General features: G+C 36.8%; 2 protein-coding genes and 1 long non-coding RNA gene across 38 annotated transcripts; 2 read left to right on the top strand and 1 right to left on the bottom strand.

The window, feature by feature from the left end:
- The first annotated feature begins 7,268 nt into the window (after positions 1 to 7,268).
- LOC137729578 (polyphenol oxidase, chloroplastic) lies at positions 7,269 to 9,620 on the top strand. Its single transcript, XM_068468553.2, has one exon. It carries the CDS (start codon positions 7,587 to 7,589, stop codon positions 9,402 to 9,404), a length of 1,818 nt encoding a protein of 605 aa, XP_068324654.2. The 5' UTR covers positions 7,269 to 7,586; the 3' UTR covers positions 9,405 to 9,620.
- Positions 9,621 to 11,762: 2,142 nt separating this feature from the next.
- On the top strand, positions 11,763 to 23,514 carry LOC137730288 (bark storage protein A-like). 36 transcript variants are annotated; one of them, XR_015952406.1, is made up of 13 exons: positions 11,766 to 12,571; positions 13,605 to 13,687; positions 15,958 to 16,053; positions 16,180 to 16,236; positions 16,328 to 16,426; positions 16,825 to 16,904; positions 17,434 to 17,501; positions 17,770 to 18,004; positions 19,234 to 19,520; positions 19,897 to 19,940; positions 20,051 to 20,157; positions 21,076 to 22,450; positions 22,834 to 23,514. XR_015952406.1 is itself a non-coding variant. In XM_088677988.1 (10 exons), the coding sequence occupies exons 6-10, from the start codon at positions 16,867 to 16,869 to the stop codon at positions 19,312 to 19,314; spliced, it is 333 nt and encodes a 110-aa protein (XP_088534114.1). In that variant the 5' UTR covers positions 11,775 to 12,571; positions 13,605 to 13,687; positions 15,958 to 16,053; positions 16,180 to 16,236; positions 16,328 to 16,426; positions 16,825 to 16,866; the 3' UTR covers positions 19,315 to 19,402. The 36 variants fall into 36 exon arrangements, 10 of the variants coding, with proteins under 10 accessions (XP_088534111.1, XP_088534112.1, XP_088534114.1 ...); XR_015952402.1 differs by lacking the exon at positions 16,328 to 16,426 and having other exon boundaries at positions 11,772 to 12,571; positions 17,770 to 17,875; positions 17,955 to 18,004; positions 19,234 to 19,354; XR_015952400.1 differs by lacking the exon at positions 16,328 to 16,426 and having other exon boundaries at positions 11,772 to 12,571; positions 17,770 to 17,875; positions 17,955 to 18,004; ... (1 more) ...; positions 19,438 to 19,520; positions 19,897 to 20,157.
- LOC148693886 (uncharacterized) lies at positions 19,659 to 21,920 on the bottom strand. The gene is made up of 2 exons (XR_015952422.1): positions 21,785 to 21,920; positions 19,659 to 21,125 (listed from the first exon to the last, which is right to left on the bottom strand). It is a non-coding gene; the product is annotated as an uncharacterized LOC148693886 (long non-coding RNA).
- Positions 23,515 to 24,853: the final 1,339 nt, after the last annotated feature.

Genomic DNA, 24,853 nt, shown 5'->3' with positions numbered 1-24,853 from the left:
CTTCTGGCCAGAGATTGGCTCTGATACCAAACGAACATACCCTGACCCGGAATGTCTACTAGGACTCCGAATCGAGCTGTGTTGGCCGACACCTGGAAGGTGACGAAGCCATAAAGTATAGTGATGTGGAAAATGGAATAAATTTAAACCTAAAAGTGCCTAAAGATACGAGTACGTTGTGAGCGGAAATGAAACCATTTCACACGCGATATCAGAGCATAAGTAAAGTACAATAGTGTGGGTAAGGATCATACCCTCAGAGGTAGCCACCTGTACTGAGATTCGCCAAGAATCCTCGTCGACACGAAATTTTTAGTAGCTAAAACCTGGAGGGGTGAAAAACAGAAAATGTGAGTAGGCAAAAACAAAGTTTTTTGAAACCATTTCTCTTTTCAAAAATAATAACCCCTCACCGTAAAACCCGTATAATTTCCCATAATAATACTAAATACGTAAATGGAAATCATGCACGAGAGTAGTGAAAAACCAAGTATATGCCATGTCAAGTATCTCAGCAATGAAATAAGTAAGCCAGGTGAAATAAATCAATGTAAAATGATATGCCAGCCGGAATCACCTAAGGTGACCTGTACGGCTGAACCTATAGTTCATCAGGTATGTTTGTACACTAGTCGGAACCACCTATTATGGTCTGTACAACAAGGCTGGGTGTAAATAAGTACGCTCAAATGCTACTATCAGGTGAAGGTTGTGCGAATAATTGAGGGTCACCTACGTGTCGGAACCACCTAATGTGGTATGTACCACAGGGTTGTGCACCAAACTTGGATCCAACGTGAGCGTGCAGTGCAGGATGTGATCATCATGTAAAGGATTGTGCCCTGGCCACGGGCTGGAGCACTAACACCGAGGTGCAGGATAATGAGCTCTAAATGCATCTATGTATAACCATAAACAATGCAACCACTATCATCCTACAGTACTCACCTGAAGCTTACCTGGTCTCCGCAATAGCATACAATATTATGCATACACATACTAATGCATATACTAAAATGAAATGCAAGTCTGACATGGCACTTAAAAATATACGCTTATTTAAAATAGTTTCTGGGAAAATGTAAAACATATATACATATATATAGAAAACCAAAAGCCCACTCATATGAAGTTCGCGCTACAACTCCCTAGCATAAACATCGAGGCGTCACGAACGATCGGCGCCTAATTGGAGTCCAAATGGTAGAAATGGCCTGAAAGACGGCTGTCTGCTGGAAAATAGGGAAATTCGCCAGAATTTCTGGGCTACCTTTCAACGTCCATAACTTTGTCAATACTTAACGATATCTAATCGTTCACTGCCTCGGTAAAAGGAACCTAATGGATTGTGCACCGAGTAAGGTAGAGATTGAAGAAACAACGGAGATGAGTAAGGATAATTAAATGGTTTAATTATTTATGGCTAGGATTATTAATATGTTAATTAATCCAACGAACATGTTCGTTATAGACCTCGGGTTAGTTTTGGGCCACAAGGCCCAATGTGATTTGTTTCAACAATAAAAATCATAGTTCTCGATGAGACAAAGAGATTGGTACCTTGGAAATGACTATCTCGCGGTGATTTTACTGGAAAATGACTCGAGAGTGGCAGAGGTCGCTGGAAACTGGGCAAACATTAAATCGTTATAACTTTCTCATTTCTTCACCAAAATAAATGATCCAAACATGAAAATTTATCTAATCAACGAGAATAATTGATTTATACCTATTTAGAGTTCAAAAGATGGCTGGAAATTTTTTGAAACTGAAGGGAAACCCACGACTCCAATGAAGGTTCTTGAAATGGCATCCGTGCACAATATTCTGAGAAACCAAATTTTGATTCAGGTTTCTAGGTTCGAAGGGAGTAAGAATATGGTGATTTTCCAGACGTTAATTCGTCAGGAAGGTGGATTGGTGCTTAAGTGTCACGAGAAGGGAGTTGAAGGCGAGAGAGATATATATGAGCTGAGAAGAGGGTCATAGGAGAAATAAGAAGAGGAAAAGAAGAATCCAGAAAAATGGGGACCAATCTGTGGGTCCCACGTGGCACGCAACCAATTTCACACGTTCAATTGTCAATTTACCTAAATGCCCTCGACATTTAAAGGTTCGTAGAATCTTCGTTATAACTCCAAATTATATTTTGTTTTGCCCACGCGTTCGTAGTAACGAGTACTACGAGAATACGTCAAGAAAACGAGTCTTACATGACACGACACGACAATCAACAAGAGTCAACACTTTGCCTCAAAGGGCATTTTCGTAAATTCATATTTAAAAATTATAAAAATCATAATTTTTAGGGACGGGTCGTTACATCCTGGCCTTCTGGAGAAGTGTTCAGAATAGTCCAAGCTTTAAATCCAACTATTTTGGGTCAGTTTTGGAGCTGATTTAGCTCCAAAACGTGGCTGTGCAGATTTTTGGGCGAATTTACCAAATTAATTTAGGATTATGTTTCCTATTTTATTTCAATTTATTAGGTTTCCTAATTTTATTCTAAGACATTTTGCTAGGAGGATTTTAATTAGAGTAGTACAAATAGGGCTTGTTAGCCATTCGGGTTTTTTACGCAACATTGGAGGAAAACGCACGCACTACTCTAGAGAGTTTTTGAAGTTTATTTTCTAGATGTTCTCTATCCTTTTTCTATTTCAATAAAATTTATATTTTTTTATGGTTGTTTGTAACTAGTTTCATTTGTTAGGGTGATGCCCTGAGCCTTAGCATGAATATGTAGTTTTTATTTAATTGTTTATGATATTATGCATGCATACTTTGAATTATTAATCACTGTGCTTTAAACTGTCTCTATATCTTAATGCTTAGCTACCATTAGAATGTTTAGATAAGTAATCGGAAGTAATTTAGTCAGAATGCCACCGGGGAATTTAGTATTGCTTCTTGTGATTGATAGTAGTAATTTCACCTAGGGTGAATGTCACGTCTTAAGGGTTGCATGGTTTTTCAAAGGGTTTTCACAAAGCTTATGAGTCATGCATATTTATATTTGATCTGAATGCCACAGACGGATTGCATGTTTGATATATGTTCTAACTTGAATGCCACAAGTAGAATATGCATAAGGAAAACCTAACCTTCAAAGTTGCATGGGTAATTCATAAGTAATTGGTAATCTACATAGATAGCGGAACCCTAGGTTTTTACAATTTGGTTTTCAAAACTCTTTTCTTTTGTTTTCTTTACTTTGCTAATTTCTTAAATCATTTTAATTAAATTCGTTTTTATTATTTTTAATTCAAAATCAACCATTTTCAATCTTTGTTTTCAAATAAGATTTGGTATTTACATAAATTATTCATTCAATTTCAGCGGAAAACGACTTTACTTGAGCCGTTTATACTACAACTACCTTGTTTTCTTACAAGTATTTTTAAGTATTTTTATCCCTATTTTTACATGTGGTAAAAATTTCATCACAATATATGGTCAAAAGTGATTTGTTTGAATAAAGATCACGTGCATGCAATCCTAATCCAATGGAAGTAGCTATTGATTTGTTGGAATAATGACCACATGTATGCAATCGTAATCCAATGGAAGTAGCTATTGATTTGTTGGAATAATGACCACACACATGCAATCGTAATCCAATGGAAGTAGCTATTCATTTGTTGAAAAAATGACCACATGCATGCAATCCTACTTAGTAGCACAGATGACAGGGGTGTGGATTGGAGAATTGTGGCCCTACCAGATTACTACCCAAATCTAACCTTGTCACAATTTCTTGCCCCTACTGTTTTACCATCTTCCTCTGGAACCAAACAGAGGAAGTTGGAGACGGTTAGTTCGAGCAATAGAGGACGGCGAGAGAGAAAATAGAGAGTGCTGCGGCGTTGGGAGAAATTAGGGTTGAAGTCCGGTTTTCCCTTTTCTGTTTCCCCAAGGCTTATCGAAGAAGAAAGCTACAATTGTTCGTGCTGCTATTCTCTTGGGAATTTCATTTTTTTGGTTGGATTGGGAATTTCCTTAAGAAGGAAAAAACAAACAAAACCCGAATTATTGTATCACTGAATTTATAGGTAAGAACAAACTTGAAGTTATTTTATTCAGATTGTTGTGGTATATTTATACTATTTGCACATAATTAAGAATTTAATAGTAAAGAAGAAAGCCAAGACGGGTCCGTCGAATATGTGAAATTTATTCTCAACACGTTCCTTCATGTGTGACAAATTTTCAAGCCTAACATGTGAACAACACAACGGGGTGACGTGCAGCGCGTGTGGATGTTTGACTTCACACGTGGGACAACCTGCTCTGATACCATGAAGAAAGTTAAGGTTTCACCATAAAATCAATTGACAATATGGAAAGTAACCCAACTTATTTATAAACTCATGTAAGGTCCCTCATCCCATCCATGCAAGATCCCTCCCCCTATAATGTGAGATTCATTCTCAACAGGGGACGACACACTCAATTAAAATAGGAAAAACAATATCATTCTAAAAATTTTCAAACAAAGCACCCAATACATGGGTATTGGATAGTTACTTGATCACTTTTTTTTTTATAGGGAATTGTTATTGGCATTCTAAAATTCTCATTCTACACTCCAAACTTTTTATATTTAGAAAGAAAAATACACTTGTGAGGAGTGTAAAATAAGATTTTTGAAGTGCCAATAACACTTCCCTTTTTATATTTTTCTTAATAACTAAATATTGAATCAGCTTTTTTTTTTTGGTAATTTCGATAAGAGTAATGCTATTCTTACCACAATTTTATATTACATTTTTTTACCATCTTAGATGGCAGATGAGTTAGACAAACTAAATCGTTTAATTTCAATTTTTTTTATTAATTAAAACACTTAAATAAGGAAAATTGCAGACTTCAAAATTTCCCTCTGGCGTCAGTAATATAATTGGGTATGAACTTGTTTGGATCTGATTTTACATTATCGGCCTGTGCAAACAAGGCTATTGAGTAAGCATAGCTTCACACTGTCAGATGAAAAGTGGAGATAATTCATTTTGTTATTGTTAGAGGATAATATTATGATGTTTTATCATAATTATCTTTTAATAATAGTTTATTATGAAAGATGAGATATGTATTTCCAACTGGAAACGGGGCAGCACAATTCAAGTTGATTTGGGTGTTTTGGTGTGTGTATATGTGGGTGGCATCAGGTGGTTCAAATTGATTATTATCCCTTTAAAATAAGGTGAAATCAAAAATGAATTTGAAGTTCAGGATGCATGTGACAATTTTGGTAAAAGATAATGAGAGCCTAGGAAAGTTAAGTTTTTGGTGATGATATGGTGATGTGATAAGCCTAGGGTTTGAAAGCTACTGGAGTTTAGATAAAAGCCTAGGTGGGCTAGATTTCTTATGAGATGTGATAAACCTAACTTTTTTTACGTTTGAGAAGTCAAAGGAAAAATCCCACGGAGCAAGTTAAAGGATATGCCTTGGTTTCTGATGTGGATCAAGTTCAGTTCCGTGAATTAGAGTTGTAGTTGGACTCTACAAAATTATATGGCCGTGCCCAGTAGAAGATATGAATGCTATAAATACAAAGGTAGTGGCAACGAGAAAAGGACTTCCAATTCAATACACAACTGCCCTGCGTAAACCTCTCAAACATCTTGAGATTTTTTATTTTTTTTTCCGCTAACACATATTCAGTTTGGATAAACAGCATTGTGAAGGCAACTAGTGAACACCTTCAATTTGGATAAACAATATTGTTGCCGTAGAATCAGCCGACCAAGGAGCACCTTCAGTTTGGATAAACAGCATTGGGTCGAGGCCGACTGGTTACCTATCTAAGTCTCGGTCGAGAAGGGTTTCAGAATCCTTATTGGCAGAGGTCATCTTATTAGCCTTCTCGGCAAAGTAAGGTGTTACAAATTACTACATTCGACACCCTAAGAGCCGAATTTGATATTGAACTTCGCAGAACTAGCAGCCTTGTCTTCAGGCTCGAGAACCTAAAGGCCGAGATTTGTTCCTTCCTCGATCGCAATTGCAAGATCAAGAAGTCAGCAACGCGCTCAACGTAAGATCAACAAATTTTACTCCTCAGCCGACGAGTTGGCACACCCCGCATTAACCGAAGGACATAGTCAGCTCATTAGTTACTCGGCCTGCGCGCCACATAGGCTTTATAATTTTTAGGGTCAACAGAACCCTAATCCGATAAACAAATTTGATTTTGACTCTTAATTTGCATGAAAGCTGATAGGCGTTACTTAATGAAATAATCATATGAAATCCTTCTTTTAAACCACACAAAAAAAAAAAAAATGAAAAGACAAAAAAAATCACGAGATGAACAAACATGGAGTACCAAAGAAGATTGGAGACATAAATACTTGAAGGGGAATAAGGATTAGGGCTACAAGGCATGAGTCTGGAGATAGAAATCTATGGTGATTGTGGTATACAAGTAAATTCTATAAAGATTGACCATAATCATGGAAATCAACAGAAATCAATAAAAAAAATTGGTGTGAAAAAGAAAGAGGAAGGAAGAAGGAGACTCATTCTATACCATAATCATCATTTAATTAATAATCTTTTTATTAATTCTTGATTAATATTTTGAAATTAAATGCTAATTAATTTAGATGATATGACTGTCCAAATCAAATGTCATCTAAAATGATATATAATTGTGATACAAAAACATGATAAGAATAACATTATTGCTTTGATAACACTAAAACTAATATTAAAATATTTTAGCGTACACGTTGTAAAACATTAGAATTAGAGCATCAATGTAGAAACTATGATCATTGTATTCGTACGACTTGCAGTATATAGTCAATAACAGCTGTCTCCCACCGTGCTTTAAAAATCAAAGGGAAACTAGGGCCACTTCTTTTTCCTAAGAAGGCGAACAGTTTAATTTATTTACGGTTGTGAAAGTCCAAGCAAACTTTCCTACAACTTGCTACAAAAAGCACGTTTTTCGAATCTATTCCAATTTCCAAGCCATGCAAACCGTCCATTTTTTATGACACTTATTTTGTAAAGTCTATTTGTAATGTATATTAACGATTTTTGAATCGTTTATATTTCAATTCAACATTCATAAATAATCAATGTAAAAAATTAGAAAAATTATAAAATCGTTAATTTACTCATTTGTAGTGAAGAAAATGAATGAATATATTTTACAAATAAACACTAAAATAACTATCATTTGATCTAATAATCGTATAGTTTGAATTTTGATGATTTTTTTTTATAGACATGATGTTTAAGAGAAAATCTAAAAGATAAGCAAGCACTTAAATTGTTAAAATATGTAACAAAATAAGCTCTACAAAATGCGTGTAGCCTTCAATCCTAATTATATATATGGACATGTATAGATCAAATATTATTGCTCGTGAACCTTACTCGATTCTCTCTCCATCTATAAAAACATGCCACGTGCTATAGTGCATGGTTGTCGTGTACTAGATGACCACGCAGTATTCCTTGTCAAATCCATAAGGACCGACAAATGTGTACGGCCTGCCGACTGTCAAAGAAAAGTAAAACCTAGAACACATTATAAATGAAAAGCCCGTATTATTCAGAGTCAAGTAACCATGGCTTCTATGTCACCTCTACTCGTCACCTCCACCACAAGTATCATCCCCACAACCTCCCTCTCCCCTTTCTCCCAAAAGTACCACCGAACTTCCTTATTTCGAAACCCTAGGCATTCCAATTTACAAGCTGTCTCATGCAAAGCCACAAATAATAGTAGTGACCAAAATAAAAACCCTTCCACTAGCTCCAACGATCACGACAATGAAAACCCTTCTCCAGTAAACCTAGACAGAAGAAATGTACTCATAGGTCTTGGAGGCCTGTATGGTGGAGTGGCTGGTCTTGGCAGCGACCACTTCGCTTTTGCAAAGCCAGTGGCGCCGCCTGACATAGACAAATGCGGACCTGCGGACTTACCAAGTGGAGCACTCCCAACCAACTGCTGCCCGCCAACGTCCCAAAAAATCGTAGACTTCAAATTCCCCTCCCCTGCCAAACTCCGCGTCAGGCCGGCGGCTCAGTCCGTGGATAAAGCCTACATCGAAAAATACTCAAAAGCCATCGAGCTCATGAAAGCCCTCCCTGACGACGATCCGCGTAGCTTCTCCCAGCAAGCCGATATCCACTGTGCCTATTGCGACGGCGCGTACGATGAAGTCGGCTTCCCCAACCTCGAGCTCCAAATCCATAATTGCTGGCTTTTCTTCCCCTTCCATCGTTACTACCTATACTTCTACGAAAGAATCTTGGGCAAACTCATAGGCGATCCGACGTTCGCGTTGCCGTTTTGGAACTACGACGCGCCAGCTGGCATGCAAATCCCTGCCTTGTACACTAACCCGGACTCTCCACTTTACGACAAGTTCCGCGCTGCCAGCCATCAGCCGCCGACTCTCATCGATCTTGACTTCAACGGCACGGATGAAACAATTTCCAACGATGCTCGAATCGACGCCAACCTCAAACTCATGTATAGGCAGATGATTTCCAACGCCAAGAAACAGCTGTTGTTCTTTGGTGCGCCCTTGAGGGCTGGCACTGAACCAGATCCAGGGCAGGGTTCAATCGAAACGGCCCCACATGGTCCGGTTCATTTATGGACCGGAGATAACACGCAACCTAATATTGAAGACATGGGGAATTTTTACTCCGCTGGAAGGGATCCAATATTTTTTGCGCACCATTCGAATGTGGATCGAATGTGGAATATTTGGAAAAGTTTAGGGACTAAAAATAAAGATATTAACGATCCGGATTGGTTGGATTCGGGGTTCTTGTTTTATGACGAGAATGCTGAGCTTGTTAGGGTCAGGGTGAGGGACTGTCTTGATAATAAAAAGCTAGGGTATACGTATGAAGATGTTGAGATTCCATGGCTCAAGACTAGACCGACGCCACGTCGGACAAAGGCGGCTGGAGTGGCGAAGGCCGCTGAGACGACGTCATTAGGGAAGCTGGTGGCGAGTAAAGATTTTCCAGTAAGTTTGGAGACGAAGATACGTACGGTGGTGCCAAGGCCGAAGCAGAAGAAGAGGAGCAAGAAGGAGAAAGAGGATGAGGAGGAGATATTGGTGATTGATGGGATTGAGTTTGACAAAGATGTGGCTGTGAAGTTTGATGTGTGCGTGAATGACGTGGACGATGATGAGGCACCGAGTGGACCCGTCAATAGCGAGTTTGCTGGGAGTTTTGTGAGTGTGCCACATAAGCACAAGGAAAACAAGAGGAGCAAGGGTTGTTTAAGGTTGGGGTTAACGGACTTGTTGGAGGATTTGGGTGCTGAAGATGATGAGAGTGTGGTGGTGACTTTAGTGCCCAGGTTCGGCACTCAGGCTGTTAAGATCGGTAGCATCAAGATTGAGCTTCTTGCTTGAACATATTGTGCTGAAACCTTTTTAGTTTCTAGTTAACTAGCCTCCCTGCACACTCACACACGTGCGGAATATCATTTTATAATTACGGTATTTTATGCGTGATTTGTACAATTTAAATGTATTTATTTATGTGGATTTGAAAAGTGAATTAAACATTAAAAGAATGAATGTAACCTTATTATATATTTGATCGAAGCAAAATATCTTTGTACACAACATTTCTTGTGAAGATTCCCACAAATGAACAAACACATAAAACACACAGGAAAACAACATAACACACTAATTATGAACAAACTACCAAATTAGGACTTCAGTTTCAACACGATTACAAAGCCACTTGATGTTTAGCTCGCCAACCCCATTGAATGAAAACAAATTCAATAAGAAAACAAAATATATTAATGCCACACATGTACAAAATGTTTGTGGGGATGAGCAATACCTTATCATGGCCATGTATAACTTAATCAAAGCAACGTGAGAATTCCTGCAAAATTAAAAGAAAAGCATGTAAAGAAAAAAGAAATCAAATTTTTTTACTACTTTATCTCAAAAGCCAGAAATTCATCCACTGCCACAATGGCAGCACCAATTTCCATCGATATAATTAAACAGTATACATAAACAAAGAAATCATCTTTATATCTTGCAGATCAACTGTCATAAAATACATCAATTGATCATCTAACAAATAAAAAATAAAGTTGAAACCTTTTCCAAGCAGATGCTACACATACAAAAAGATATTAATCTTAAAGACCTTAACATCCGGCTTTGGATAATTGGTAAGTATCTGCTAACCTTCCCTTATATGCTACAAATTCTGACCTTAGCTTAGGAGCAATGGAATTTGATTAGAATTATTCAGAGTACAAAAATACGCGTAAACACATACGAAATTCTTTGAGCCACACAATATTGCTCAATACATCATGGAGTATTAATTAGTCAGATAACCGCAATCAAGGCAACAATAATAAAAACAAAAGCAAAAAATCCATGCTTATTCGAATTTAAAAGGTAACTATTTACTGTGTCTGTAATGAATGTGTGAAATCAAATAGTTAAAACCCTAAAAAGCTACTAATACTAGTAAAAAAAAAAAACCAAAAAAACAGAATATGTTTCCAACGTATGAAGAAAAGTATGATGCTTCAGTGCAGCAGCAGAGTTGGAAGTCAGAGTCCTATGATTGGTGGCATATTATCCTTGAATTTTGATTCTTTCATTTGACCAGATTCAAGATTTCGAAACCAAATCGGAACCCTCCGTCCTTCCCCTTTAATTACGGAATATGCCCCTAAAAACTCAATAAATTAGAAACAAACTAAAACCCGGGATTAGTGAAGTCCGTAGCTTGGAAAGTACTTAACGAATGCTGCCAGATTACTTCTCTGAAGAGGTGACTTTCTTCGAAGATTACTCAATATCAATAGCGTCTCCATCTGTGGGATGAAATAGCACTGCTAACCCATGCCCATGTACAGTTTCTTTGGCTCTTACAAAACAGTTGCTACATCCACATGTATCCTTCTGTAAACACCATCAAATTAAGATGTAACACAATTAAAAAAAAACACGAAATCATTAAATATAGCTTCGATATCTTAGAGAAGCCTAAACCAAAAGGTGAAAAAAAAAAAAACTTTGGATAAAAAAAAGTTAACAATAACTGAAGACTCCGAAAATTGAGTCCCTTTCAGAATTGTTGTAATAATAATAAATAAAAAAATGGGCAACTATGGATACAGAGCCATTAAAAACTGGGGATTCTTTTGTCTTTTCGTTCACAACTATATATTCTTCTTCATGGGTTGTTCATACAACTATATATTTCATTTATTCTTCTTCATAGAGATAAGTAATTACAATTGAACCAACCTTTGCTAATGCTAACCCGTCAGCGAATTGAACTGCCCCTACATTAAAGCAGGAAAAAGTTCAATTTACATGGCTAAATAAACTTGAGGGTTGCATAAATCAAGTTATTACTAAATAAGGAATAGAGAATCCATGATATTATTACTTTAGTCTAAAGAAAGGTTTGGAATTGGCACTGTAGAAATGAATACTATTTCAATCCGATTTTCAGATTATTTACAACCATGCCATTGATCTTTCTGTTGGTTTTGGGTCAGCAGCCCGGCCTTCAGCCAGGCCCAAATGTGTTGGTTTTGGCTGGGAAGCCCGGCCCTCAGTGAGGCCCAAATTATTTAACCACATTTTTGCCCATCTAAGATTACAATCCGATGGTGGGGATGATCTATTACGAAGGGCAATTTTGTCCTCTCTGTTTTGGGAGAGATAGGGTGTCACCCGGTAGGTGTCATTTGCTGTCGTTCAATTAGGGTTTCGGGGAGGGTCTGCGAGAGAGAGAGAGATGGCGATGGAAGGAGAGCGAGGGGGAGGGTTAGGGGTCTTGGCACAGTTGCTGCAGATGGGAGGGTCGGTATGGTCAGAGAAGACCATATGGGTCGTCGGGATTTCAGGGAGAGGGGGTAGGGGTCATCAACAAACCCTACCGAGGGTGGGGTGTGCCGGATCTTGCGCTGCATGCCTCAAATCCAAAGATAAGTTCCTTTTTTAAATTGTTTTCTTTAATGGTGCCTTAGATTTTCTAATTGTTAAGTATGTTAGGTCCGGTTTTGGGGGATTTGTGATTTTATAGAGAGAGATGGATAGGGAGATAGAGATTGACAGAGGGAGGAGAAAGCATGGCTGTGTGCATTTTTGGGGGTTAATTAATGGGTTAGTGCGCAGGGTCAGTGAGGAGAGTGACAGAGGGGTGTATGGGAGGGTATGGGTTTTCACTTTTTTGCTCTGGTTCAACAGGTTATGCACTGTTTGCAAATCATTGTTTATTGTTTTGTTTTCCGTTTGCTTTGTTAACACCATATTTCGAATTTTTTGGTTTCACCGTGCTAATTTCTGTGCTTCCTGATAATTTCCTGGTGTTTGCTTCTCATCCCTCTGTTGGTAGATTTTTTTTCCATCCCTCTGTTGCTTCTCATCCCTCTGTCGGCTTAGTTTTGGCTAAGAAATAATTAGAGTGTTACTTATTAAGTTGAGTTAACAAATTTGCAGGGTGCAACAGAATGCATGGGAGAAGTTTTGAAACGAGTTAAGAAGATCCAGCTGAAAAGAGCATACAAGATAGGGAATTGGTATGCTGCTTTGTCTCTGTGTTGGATTTTTATGTTTATGTTCTGCTGCTAAGTAGATTTTATAGTGTTCTAAATCTGTTTTGAAAATGTGCTTAAAGATTGGACATGTTATTTTATATTAGTCATGTAATTTGAATTGGATATGTGATTGAATATTAGGTATTTAGCTTGAATTGATTTGGATATGTGGTTTATTGAATTGAAATTTGGATATGTGCTAATTTGAATTGGATATGTTGAAACTTTATATATATATATCTCAAAAGAAAATAAAAGAAATTCATTCCACATACAGTCTACATAAAAGATTCCCCTAAGGCATTAAAGCAATCAGGAGCTAGGACAATACTCTTGCATAATGCAAGTCCACTGCTGGCTACACATATTTCATGCGTTAACAGCCCTGCAATTGTTTCTGATCTCTCCAGCAGACCCTGTAAGAGGACGAATATTCCCCATCTTGATCATAGAATTAGTCCCTGTTGTAGCTTTAGACCAAACTCTTAGTCCCTGTTGTCACAGCTGCATCACTAAAAAATAGAATTTGATCTGAACATAGGAGATACAAGACTAATCAGTAGTTAAGGATGCAAATTCACCACTATATAAAACGAGATACGACAAGTAACAAAACATTTATGGCTTAAATGTTGGACAAGACAAAAAGTTTTGCTTTTCAGTTATCAAATGTTCATATCAAGTACCAAATGTTCAATGCATTGATGCTTGAAATATTAAATCTCTATATAACTAAAAGAGATTGATAGAAATTGGTCTCCGTAACCAAGTCGTGCTCCTCCCCCTCAAAACATGTAAGGTTGAGGGTTTGATTAATAGGAGTGGAGACTCGGTTTGTGCCTCAAAATATACTCTCTTCTCTGTTGTGTGCTTGAATGCCTTGGATCTGTGACTTTGGATTGCTGAAAATTAGGTTCTTTGCACCCCAACTATGAATTTAGCGTATTTTTTTATACGGATTAACGCAATCACAAGATTATTTTGTTGAGTTTTATACATACGTTTGTGGATGAAGGGTTTAGGTGCTCTTGAAGATGCCCACTGTGATTTTTTTTACACCAAGTGGTGATGGCAACCCAGGCATTCCAACTTGCCCAGGTACTTCAATCTTTTCAGTTTTTGGTAATTTTCGATTGCTATTTGATTCCTGAGAAAGAGAGGGAAACTAAGAGAAATCATCAAAGTTGATATATATCATTTGTTTTTAGTCACATTGATTTTTATTGTGAGATATTATATGATTATAGTTTATAATTACCTGTGGACTTGAATAGTATTATCTAAAGCTCTCTCACTACTCAGTTGTATCTATATAGTAAGAAATTGTTGTGTAGGTGAACTACAAACCTCAAATTCCCACTGTCTGTATATTTGCAGTTGCTTTTCCGTATAAATCTTCTCTTGCAAAGAAATTCAAAGGCCTCTAAGAGCAACTCTAGCGTGGGAGCCCTCCCCCCTAGGCTATTCACTATTCAATCCACCTGGTGAACAGTAATTGCCCTTAATGAACAGTAATCGTCTTTTGCATCACCACCGTTACACTTCAATAGCCCTGGCAATAGGCAATAAAATATTATTATTATTTTTATTTATAAAATAATACAAAATAAATTTAATTGTAATTTCGAATAAGATTTTTAATTGTTCTCGTTGCGCCACGTGTCATTATCTGAAGTATTATTAAATAATACAAAATAATTTTATTTATAATTTCGGATAAGATTTTTAATTGTTCTCGTTGCGCCATTTGTCATAAAATCCGAAAGACAATTATTGGGGATGAATTTTAGATAAGATGTGACCATTTCGTACCTGCATCAGTAGTCATTTTGTTGAAAAAAAAATGGATTGAAACTTTGAGAGAAAGAAAGGAATGTGATTGAAAGTAGTTGAGGAAATATGAAATTGTGGTGTAAGGTAAATGATAATGAGAAGGTATTTAGGTACCGTTTGGTACGTGGGACGGGATGGAACAGAGTGGGACAAGGCGTTCCGTCCCACGTTTAGTGCGCTTAAAACGGGTGGAACGAGCTGTTTCACGGGACAAGTTTTGGGTGAATTTTCGTTCCACTTCACCCCCTGGAACGACTCGTTCCACATCCGTGGAACACAAAATTACAACCTCTCCGTTTCCATCTTCTTTCTCCTTGTTTCCATCCGAGGGCATCTTTCCTCCCGCTCCGTTCCGTTCCGTCCTGTCCCGTCCCGTTCCATTTTGATTTTTTTACAATTTTTATTCAACTAATTAATTTCTGCCGTTGGATATAAAAAAATTTGAATTCCAACACTCCAAATTGTGCCACGTGTCACAACGGTAACTTTTCTTAATTTTAAAACTATTTTTTCTTTTATTTATTTATTTATTTATAAAGCATATTAATATCGACCGTTGATCTCAGATCGAACGGTGGATATTAAATAAGACTTTTTATATTTTTTTTACCGTTGACATCAAACGGTCCAAGTTCAAGAGCCGTTGAGATCGAACGGACCGTGGGAAGCCACGTGTATTCCCAACGGTAACATTTGAATCTGAAAATGTGGGCTGATTTTTCTGAAACTATGTCGGCGACGCGCCCCCACGCGCCTGACAGGAAAAAAATAAAAGACCTGACGCCAGGCTGACGTTAGCCTTGGCGTCACATCCACTCGGGCTTTCGGGCTGGCAATTCTTCACAGGCACTAAGCTCGGGCCTCCACCTCCACTCGGGCTCCTTCACGCTGGAGCCGATCCACAGGGCCTCGGGCCCTTTTCTCTGGGCTGTCCCCCGAGCAATCCACCACGGTGGAGTTGCTCTAATTGTATTCATGGACTATAACTGTAATTATACAATGTACATTATTGTTTAAACATAAAAAGGTATAATTTATATATAAAGTCAATTGAAACTCTTTTTGCTTTGAGAAAGGGAACGGGTAAGGGAGGTATGGGTATGGGTTTTTAGGGCCGGTTTCTAGGGAGGTGGTCTGGTGTCAGTGCCTTCACAGGGTGGGGGTGTGATATGGGGGAGAGAGGAGAGGGGGTTGGTTGCAGAGTGTGGGGGTGTGATTTGGGGGAGATAGGAGAGGGGGTTGGTTTAAGAGAGAAGGTGACGGCGGGTGCACGATTAGGGGGACAGAAAGAGAGTTGATTGGGTACAAGATTTGAGGGTAGGGTTGAGGGAATAACTGTGTTGGCTGCAGAGAGTTGGTGGGGTTGAGTTAGTATCTCTCCCTTTCTGTCGCTTCTCTCTTCCTCCATCTATGACATCTTTGTTTTGGGGTCAAAATATGGTCGCTTTTACATAGCAATTTGAGTGTTTTATTTATTTATTTGGGTTTTTGTAGCTGATGCATATTATGTTTTGTGTTTCTGGGTTTTGTCAGAGGTGGAGGCATCAACTAATCAGCTGGCTGATCAGCAGATGCCAGTGTATAATCTTGCTTCGAAGATTCTTTGTCAGGTTATCAATGTATAATTGAAGGTAGTGTGGTGGCTGCTCTTATGAAGAAAACTAAGAATTCTGGATTTAATTGTTTAGCTGCTTCTTTTGTACTCAAGTTATTGGGCCTTGCGAGGGAATAATATGTTTCTTTCTGCTGAATTATAGGCTGAACCAGACACTGATGAAGTATTTGCACAAGTCACTTTACTTCCCGAATCAAATGTAAGTTGTTGGCTTGAGATTCTGATTTATTGTGGGCGGGTAAAATTGATTATGGGTTGAGATTCTGATCGTTTGATGTTATAAATTTTAGCAAGATGAGAATGCAGTGGAGAAGGAAATAACATAGGGCGGGCGTCCTTAAACAGGAAAAGACTTTGGTTAGGCAAAGCCAAATTAAGGAAGAGAATAGGTAAGGCTAAAACATAATCAAGTGGAAATTTTAGGTACAAAATGTGGAGTGAGTCGATGGTGTCCAACTGCTTTCCACCATGACCACTTTAAAAGGCTTAGTTCTTTTTCCAAGTGAAGAAATAAAATGGCACTTGAATTGTAGAAATATTAACATCTATACTCAAATGAAAAAAACTGCATATTTGAAAGGAAAAAAACACACCAGCACACACTTGGAAATAGCTGGAAATATTGGCAAACGTCACAATGTATATGCACGCTTCAGCGACATTTATATTAGCAAACCTCATTTATGCCCTGTACACATTCTACTGTTTAAGTAATGAAGAAAACTATTCTCAATGTCTCTAGCTATTCATTTATTATCTTCAGTGATTTGGAAACCTGCTACTATAGTTTTCAGAATGGTTATGTGACACTGCTATTCTTTCTGTCAAAATGGGGAAGGTTTGCATGGCTATCACTCTTTCCAACAGGTTAGTGGGTTTCTCTGGATTTTCGTTTTTCTCTATTGGGTTTCGATTAGTTCTCAAGTTTTTGTGTTTCTTGATTTGCTTTTCGCATTTGAACATAAAGTTTTTATTTCCTCATGAATCTGATCTGCCTTTTTCAAAGATTTCTCTGGTTAGAACTTCAGTCTACAAGCTTTGTGGCTGATCAAAAGCTACCGTATTTGAATAAAATGTTATATATATATATATATATTAAGTTTATATAATTACATGGGTGTTCTTTGAGTGCTATGTACATATGTTTCCTAAAAGAAACTGACTTCTCACACCAAATGACCAAAATAAACACGAGTGTATATGGAGAATAATGAGTATGCGGAAATCAGTATCATTTGCTAAAATGTTTATCTTTATAGCTCATGGTATATATGAGTTTTGTTGTTGTTGCTTTTCTTGCCTTTGCACGTTCTGCTTTGAAATTTATAAATACATAGAATATTGTAATTGAAAGAAAAATAACTATGGACCGAATTCTACATACTCAATTAAACAGGAAGAAGTTTTCGAATCGGACGATTGGAAGACAAAAAGGTTATAATTGTTATGACTGGATTGAGCAGGGTATGCTTAATTATGCAGATGACCGTCTGTTTTACTTTGATTAATTTCTTTGGTCAGTGCATATCATAGATAATGTATTTAATAAATGACGTAGAAACAGTGTCCGGCTTCAATACTGCAAGTGTATTAACCGTTAGATTCGACTTTCACAATTATTAAATCTTTTAGTGTAAATCTGAACCGTTTCTTTCCCGTATCATTCAATATTATTGAAGTATTTTCTGTAGAAACCTGCTGGAAAAAAATTGATTTAGAAACCTGTGAAAAGCTCAATGCAGGCATCTCAACTCAATTACTACAAACCCTATTCAAGGTGAAAGGTGTTGTACACTATGGAATTGCAGGAAATGCAGATCCCCAACTCGAAATTGGAGGTGTCACCATCCCCCAATTTTGGGCTCATACAGGCCTTTGGAATTGCAGGAAATGCAGATCCCCAACTCGAAATTGGAGATGTCACCATCCCTCAATTTTGGGCTCATACAGGCCTTTGGAATTGGCAGGTATAAAACACTAATTTTCTTTAGAAAATTGGCTTTTGTTCGGTAATCTTTTTTTAATCCCAGTTAATTGAATATCCGATTAATGGAAAAATGTATTCGTACCAAACCCCATTCCAATTGAATGGTTGGTGTATTTCTTCCAAACGACATTCGAATTGGATGATTGGTTTATTTGTTCCACAACCCCAATATAATAGTATTTGTATTTCTGCCCATTTATGGATGATTGGTGTAGCTGCTATGATTGTCAAATTGTGTATGTTGGTTATTGCTTAACTGAGCAAATAAAGTCAGCAAAAAAGTAGATGCTATGTCAGTGTATGTCAATGGGGAGTGTAGCTATGAAATATATGATTACATTGATCATGGATGATCGGTATAACAGTCCTAACTGAGCAATATATGTTACTCAGTGTAGATGCTAAATACTAATGGGTGAATAATGAATGTTCTGCTGAGTAGCATGTTATTACCAATCTTGGTAGATTTACAAAGCATATGAGAGAATTCGTATGAATTTTGCACTGGTGGCTGAAGAAAAATCAACAAGCTAAATTACTCATTTAACCATTTGCATGCATTTGATCACAGATATTGAGAAACCTTAGCGTTAATCATCTGTAACAATAAATTTTAATTATTCAAGCTTGATTTCTTGGCAATGGCTTCCTTCGTTAACCTCTACAACTATGTCTCTCTTCACTTTCCCACTCCGGTCTCTCTTTCTCTTTCTAATCTCTACTGAGTTTCTGTCAATCTGTCAATTTATATAATTTATTCTTTGATGTGATCTTTGGTGCATTTGATTTGGTTTTGTGAATGTCTTCCTGACTTTTCCGCTTTGGATTCAAATAATAAGTTCAATGGTTGTATATATAACAGAATACTGATTTGCGAACAAGGCAATTCAACGCTTGAAAATGTGTATATTATGCTAAGCTGACTACCTTTTTTCCCCGCTTTTTCGACTTTTGAGCAATTGCAGTATTTTGCCCAACTTGGTCAACTTTTTGTTTATTTTTAAACGAATTCTGTATGAATTTACTTGGAAATGTTATATGAATTTGGTATAAACTTGAATAGAACTTATATCTGCAGGTTGAATGTGTCCTTTGCCAACTATTTTTTGGTATAAGAAAAAGATTACTCTATATACACACAATGCAATATGTTACCTATCTGTTTATATACATGATATATTAATACATATAATGTTACATGTTAAACAGAGCAATAGATGCCAAGCCAAAAGTGAGAATGGGAACAAAGAATCCATGCCAAAATCTCGCATTTGTTCAGAGTGGTCTTGATGGAACATGGAATCCATATCACCAAGTGTACTAATTCAAGGTTCATTGTTCAAATTCTTAAATTAAAATTAATTTTGTCTTGACTCCAGTTTCTTCATGCCTTTCTTAACTTCACATGCATAGATATTGATAAAGAGCTTCAGGAGGGTCATTACTAAACATCTACAAATTTGTTAAGCCTCAGGCTTCCAGTTATCAAACTACAGGTAACTACGGATTAGTTGATGTTTAGTAATGATCCTTCTGAAATGAATGATATATTGTCGATATTATTGATCAATTGAGTATGCATGAGAACTTGAAGTAATCATTGCCATAAAAAGTAGAAGTGATGACTCACACCAGGAATCAGTTATCTCATCAGCAGCTTTATTTTTATCTAAGATCGATTAACCACTGGTCCATTTATAGTTCATTTAATCTTTTGAATTAGTAAGCTACTGTGTTGTGTCCTTTCCATTTCTTGGTATGCTATTGATATGGAAAACATCATCCATCTGTTCTATTTATCGCATGTCATAAGAATCAAAATAGACTTGGCATCCCTTTTGTGACCTTTTTTGTGTTGGCAAATGCCATCAGATAGGCAAAATCATATCGGCTACAAAGTGCAATGAATGCTACAGGTTACTAAGTTTCGCCATATGCCTTCATTGTGGCATTGCCCTCTCTACAACAAGTAAGCATTCTAATTTCACTTTGTGGAATGATTTTGTGACCTTTTTTGTGTTGGCAGATGCCATCAGATAGGCAAAATCATATCGGCTACAAAGTGCAATGAATGCTACAGGTTACTAAGTTTCGCCATATGCCTTCATTGTGGCATTGCCCTCTCTACGACAAGTAAGCATTCTAATTTCACTTTGTGGAATGATATTAAGTTGACTTATGGAATAATATAGAGTTGTGTCATGCATGAAAACTATGAATCCATTTCATCACGCATTTTTTAGTTAAACTACTATGTTTTTGTACAATTGACTGCAACTCATGCCGCAGTTTGCTTCACAAACCTCTACAGTTAGCTTCCATATAGTATGTTGCAAGTTTGAGAATATCTCTACATCTTAATTTCTACTCTTTGGTTGCTTCAAATTTGTAATTTTACGTGCTACGCTGCCACTTGGTTTGATTATAAAAATGTCAAACAAAATCCGTCCATGATTTACAAATTTGTATTCGATTTTTGATGTTTTTCCGGTGTAAGGCATATGTTGCACAAGTGAGGTATGTAGGCTGCAGGGCATATATTTTGCCGTCTTAACTGCAGGGGCAAAATATGTGTAAACTGCAACTTACTTCTGTTTCTTCAGTTTCGTATGGAAACAAGCCTTCTGCTTATTTTTGCCTTTGAACAGTTGTGGTTACAAAATTAGCTACTTTTACAAGTCCTCAACACTTTCTATTTTTAATTACCTGTTGAAATGGCTGCCTACACTGCAGGACACATTATATGTGTGAACTAAATGTTTGTTCTGTTTCTTAAGGAAACATAACTTTTTTGGAAACCATCTCTTTCTAATAAAAGACGTTCAGTGTCTTCTCACTCATTGTACAATGTGTTATATGCCAACTCACTTGAATGTATATAAAAGCAAAATTGCTTATCTTATCGACCTCAGTCACTTATGTATCCTTTTGTTTGTTCATATTTGTGTGGAATTTACTCAACTTAAATGTGTTTTATTCATCTGATTACGCCTGAAACAACTGGTTCCCGCGGCAACGCGCAAGCCTAATTTCTAGTTGACTCTAATGTAGGCTTTAACTAACCAAGGGCTGAAGAAGTCTCTCTAGCTTCGAGTAGTGACCTGCCATCAGGGAGTGCAAAATCACAAACTGTGATCACAACAGGTGAATTGAGATCACCTTCAAAGTTCGCAATGGAATAACGTAAATAACAAATAAACTAATTCAATATATTCTTAAAAAAAAAGACCCTAAAAACATCCCTAATTGAACCCACAAAATACTACAATTAGTCTAGTAGTTTAATCCGAGAAAAAAATTTCTTCAAATCAGAACGGGAGCCAAGCTTTCTGGTATTAAATTTCTTTCAATCAGAATGGAATTCAGCTTGGATTTTCTCTAGAATTCCACGAAAGATATATACATTCGGTGATAATCGTGCATGAGATTCATACAATATTTTCATATCTTGCATAAAAATTAGAAATTAGAAATTAAAAAAATAGAAAAAAGAAAAGGCACCTCCTGCCGCTGGTCTTGAAAAGCCGAAAAACATTAGATCCTAACTACAAATTATATGCAGATTACTTGCTTGTAGCTAAAGAACAGAACCAGCACAAACACGCAAATAAAAAAATTCATGAAATTTGTTTCTACTAATATATAATTCCGATTTGAATTCGAATTCACAGGAAACAAATACATAAATCTATGAAAAACTTTTAGCCATATGTAAAAAGAAAAAAAAGTGTGAAGTAGATGATTTCATCGGAGAGCTTACCTCTGCAATCGTTGCGGACTTGAAGAAATCAAGCATCTGTAGCAGCGTTCAGAAAGAGATTTCACGAAAGTGTTAGATTCAACTGAAGGGAAAACATCATTGAATGAATTGAAAATGGGAAGTGAAAAAAAACAACCAGAAAATGCTACAACCAAACTGTAAAATTCCATTTGAAAATGCTAAAATGTAAAGTGAATTGAAAGTACAAGAAAAAGGAAGAATAAAAGGCAAAAGTTAAAGAATAATACCTCCCTGTACGTAGCCAAGTAAATCCTGAAGGGCTCGATATAGTATTCAAACCCTAACATGGCCATCGAACACCGAACCGAAGCCGGAAAAAACCAAACCGGACCAATTTATATTTAATATATATTAAATACTCAAAGCCTAGCGGTTAGAGGTTTCAAACCCCTTACTTCTTGGTTGAGGAGTATTTGCTTCAGCCAACTTGACAACAAGCTTTGTATAGCTATAATTATATTAGTAAAATATTTATAGTGATTCTGGATGTTTAATTCTTTATAACATTTCTAAACACAAAACCCTAGCCGTCCACTCATTTATTCCCATTTCATCTTCTCTGACTTCTCAACCTCTCTCTCTCTCTCTCCCACCATCAAGAATCTATCTTTCCCACCGCTGCGATGCCTGATTCAAGAAGTTCAGGTTCGTAAACATTGCTCTCGCTGTATCAATTTCATTGATTTTTTTCCCAATCTTGTAAATTTTTTTATTTTGTGATTGAATGATTGGGTTCAGAATTTGGAATTGATACCCTCTGCAAATTTGTAAATTTATTTTATCTATTACATTTGCACTCTTGTAAACCACTGAGAAGCCACTCGGAGGTGGTTCAACAGGTGAATTATGCTAATATTTGTTTAAGATAATTGTTTGGATTTTCTTATAATTGTTTAATCAATCTTTCTTTTTGTTTTTGTGTTTTTTGATCATCTAAAAAATGTTGGTGATGTTTGTTTGGATTTTTGGTTGTGAATTTTTGAAGTTGCTGATGTTTGTTTGGATTGTTGGTTTGTGAATTTTTGAAGGAAAATTGGCTGATGTTGTTCTTGGATTTGTCTTTGTGGAGCCCTATGTTGGTTGCTTGTCTATTTGGTTGTGTTCAAACAGGTGCTCATGGCTGGATGTTGCAATTGGCGAGGCGTCGGTTGGTTGGTGGCAAGGGTTTGGGATGCTCGGCGGCGGGTGCTACAGTGGAAGCTTAGGTTTTTTCGGTTGTATTTTATGGATTGGGCCTTTACAATTTGTTGGATCTTTTGGCCTGTTTGGCAGGTCCTCTTTTGGGTTAGTTTATCAACCAAATATATATATATATATATATATATAAAATAAAAATAAAAAAGAAAAAATCGAACCGGACTGAAACCGAACCGAACAATAACTTTGGTTTGGTTTTCGGTTTCGATCAAAATCAAACCGAACAAAACCGAACTCACCCCTAGTGGAGAGACAAAGAGATAGAGAGAGGTGAAAATTACTCGCTGGGGACGAAGCTAATGAATTCGGAGACACATTCCTGGACGGTGTTCGACTGATCGGCGCGAGTAGAGAGATGAGATCAGAAAGACAAAAAAATTAGGGTTTGAGAGATAAAGAAACTGAGGCAGAGAGAGATGGAAAGAAAGAAGTAGAAAAGAGGAAGGTAATTGAAACCTTCCAGCGACTTTGTTCTTTAAAAATAACTTTATAACAAAATTACCCTTGGATAATTTTATGCGTTCTTTCTAGTCGCTTTGAATTTCTTTTGGCCGAGGGGCATTTGCGTTCAATTATTTGTGTCGAAGCCGGTGACACCAAAATCGGCCTCCGGCTTTATATATAAAAGATGTGATCATTTTTTCCTCAAATCTATATTTTAAAACTATACCAAATTAAATTTGTAATGTTGCTGCTAGCCACATGATCTTTCAACTACAATGTGAGCACATTCTCTCAGAAGCGACTTTATTTGCGACTTGCTAACATTTGAAGTTTTGATCATAAGAAAAATAGAATTATATCAGTGGACAAGACAGTTCAATTACTAAAAGAGTAATGCTAGGTTGACTAAATTTGTAGATTAAATTTGTAAGCTAAATAATGTGTCACCGTAAGAAATAAGTCCGTTAATCAATACTTAAGTAATTGAGTATTGCTAGGGAGACTAAATTTGTATACGAAATTTTGGAAACTAAAGGACATGAAAGTTGATGATTGGTTTATTACTTAAGCATTGATAAACGTGCTTATTTTTATTGGTGACATGTCATTTAGTTTGCAAATTTTGTCTCCAAATTTAGTCTCCCTAGCATTACCTTAAATAATAATCTAAGTAATAATCTAATCATCAACTTCCATTTCATTTAGTTTACAAAATTTGGTCAACATATCTACATGCCTTATGCATTTTGGGCCAAAAAGTGAGTACCCTGCACTCCGAGCCGACGTTTCACAGGCCTTATGAACATACAACACCGAGAAAAATGGAGATACGATGCAACTCTTTCTAGTTTGAACACTAAAATTTAAATTAGATTTTAATACTAATTGAAATGGCAAAGTAAATTTGAACAAACAAAACTACGGATAAAAAGTAAATTTGGAATGAAAGTTGGGATAAAATCTAAACATTGGTGACCTAAACTAAGGGGGAAATTGGTAGTCCAGTAAATTTATTTTATGAATTGCTTTTCATGTGCTTTTATGAGCTGTAATGTGGTGTTGGGGGTTGGGGGTTGGTGATGGCGGCGATGGAATTGGATCCTCTCCTGAGCAGGAGATCAGGATCTTCTTGACTTACTAATATGGATCGTTGGATTTTGATCCAACGGTTACAAACAAAGAGCCTATTTAAAAATTATAATAATCCAACGGTCCATGTTAATGGATTAGGAGATGATCCAATTCTGGCTGCGACCATCATTGCAGAAGTGGTGGCAACAACAGCGTCCTTTTTCAATTTTTTAAAATATTTTTTTGAATATTACATGCATCCTTCACGAGGTCATGTATCTTTACTTTATTAATTTCACAATTATATTTAATATCTTAATATTTATTTTGAACCAT

The sequence above is a fragment of the Pyrus communis genome, chromosome 10 (assembly GCF_041283825.1).
Source record: "Pyrus communis isolate YQ-2024b chromosome 10, ASM4128382v1, whole genome shotgun sequence".
Classification (NCBI taxonomy): Eukaryota; Viridiplantae; Streptophyta; class Magnoliopsida; order Rosales; family Rosaceae; genus Pyrus; species Pyrus communis.
This window is presented reverse-complemented; position numbering and strand designations above follow the sequence as displayed.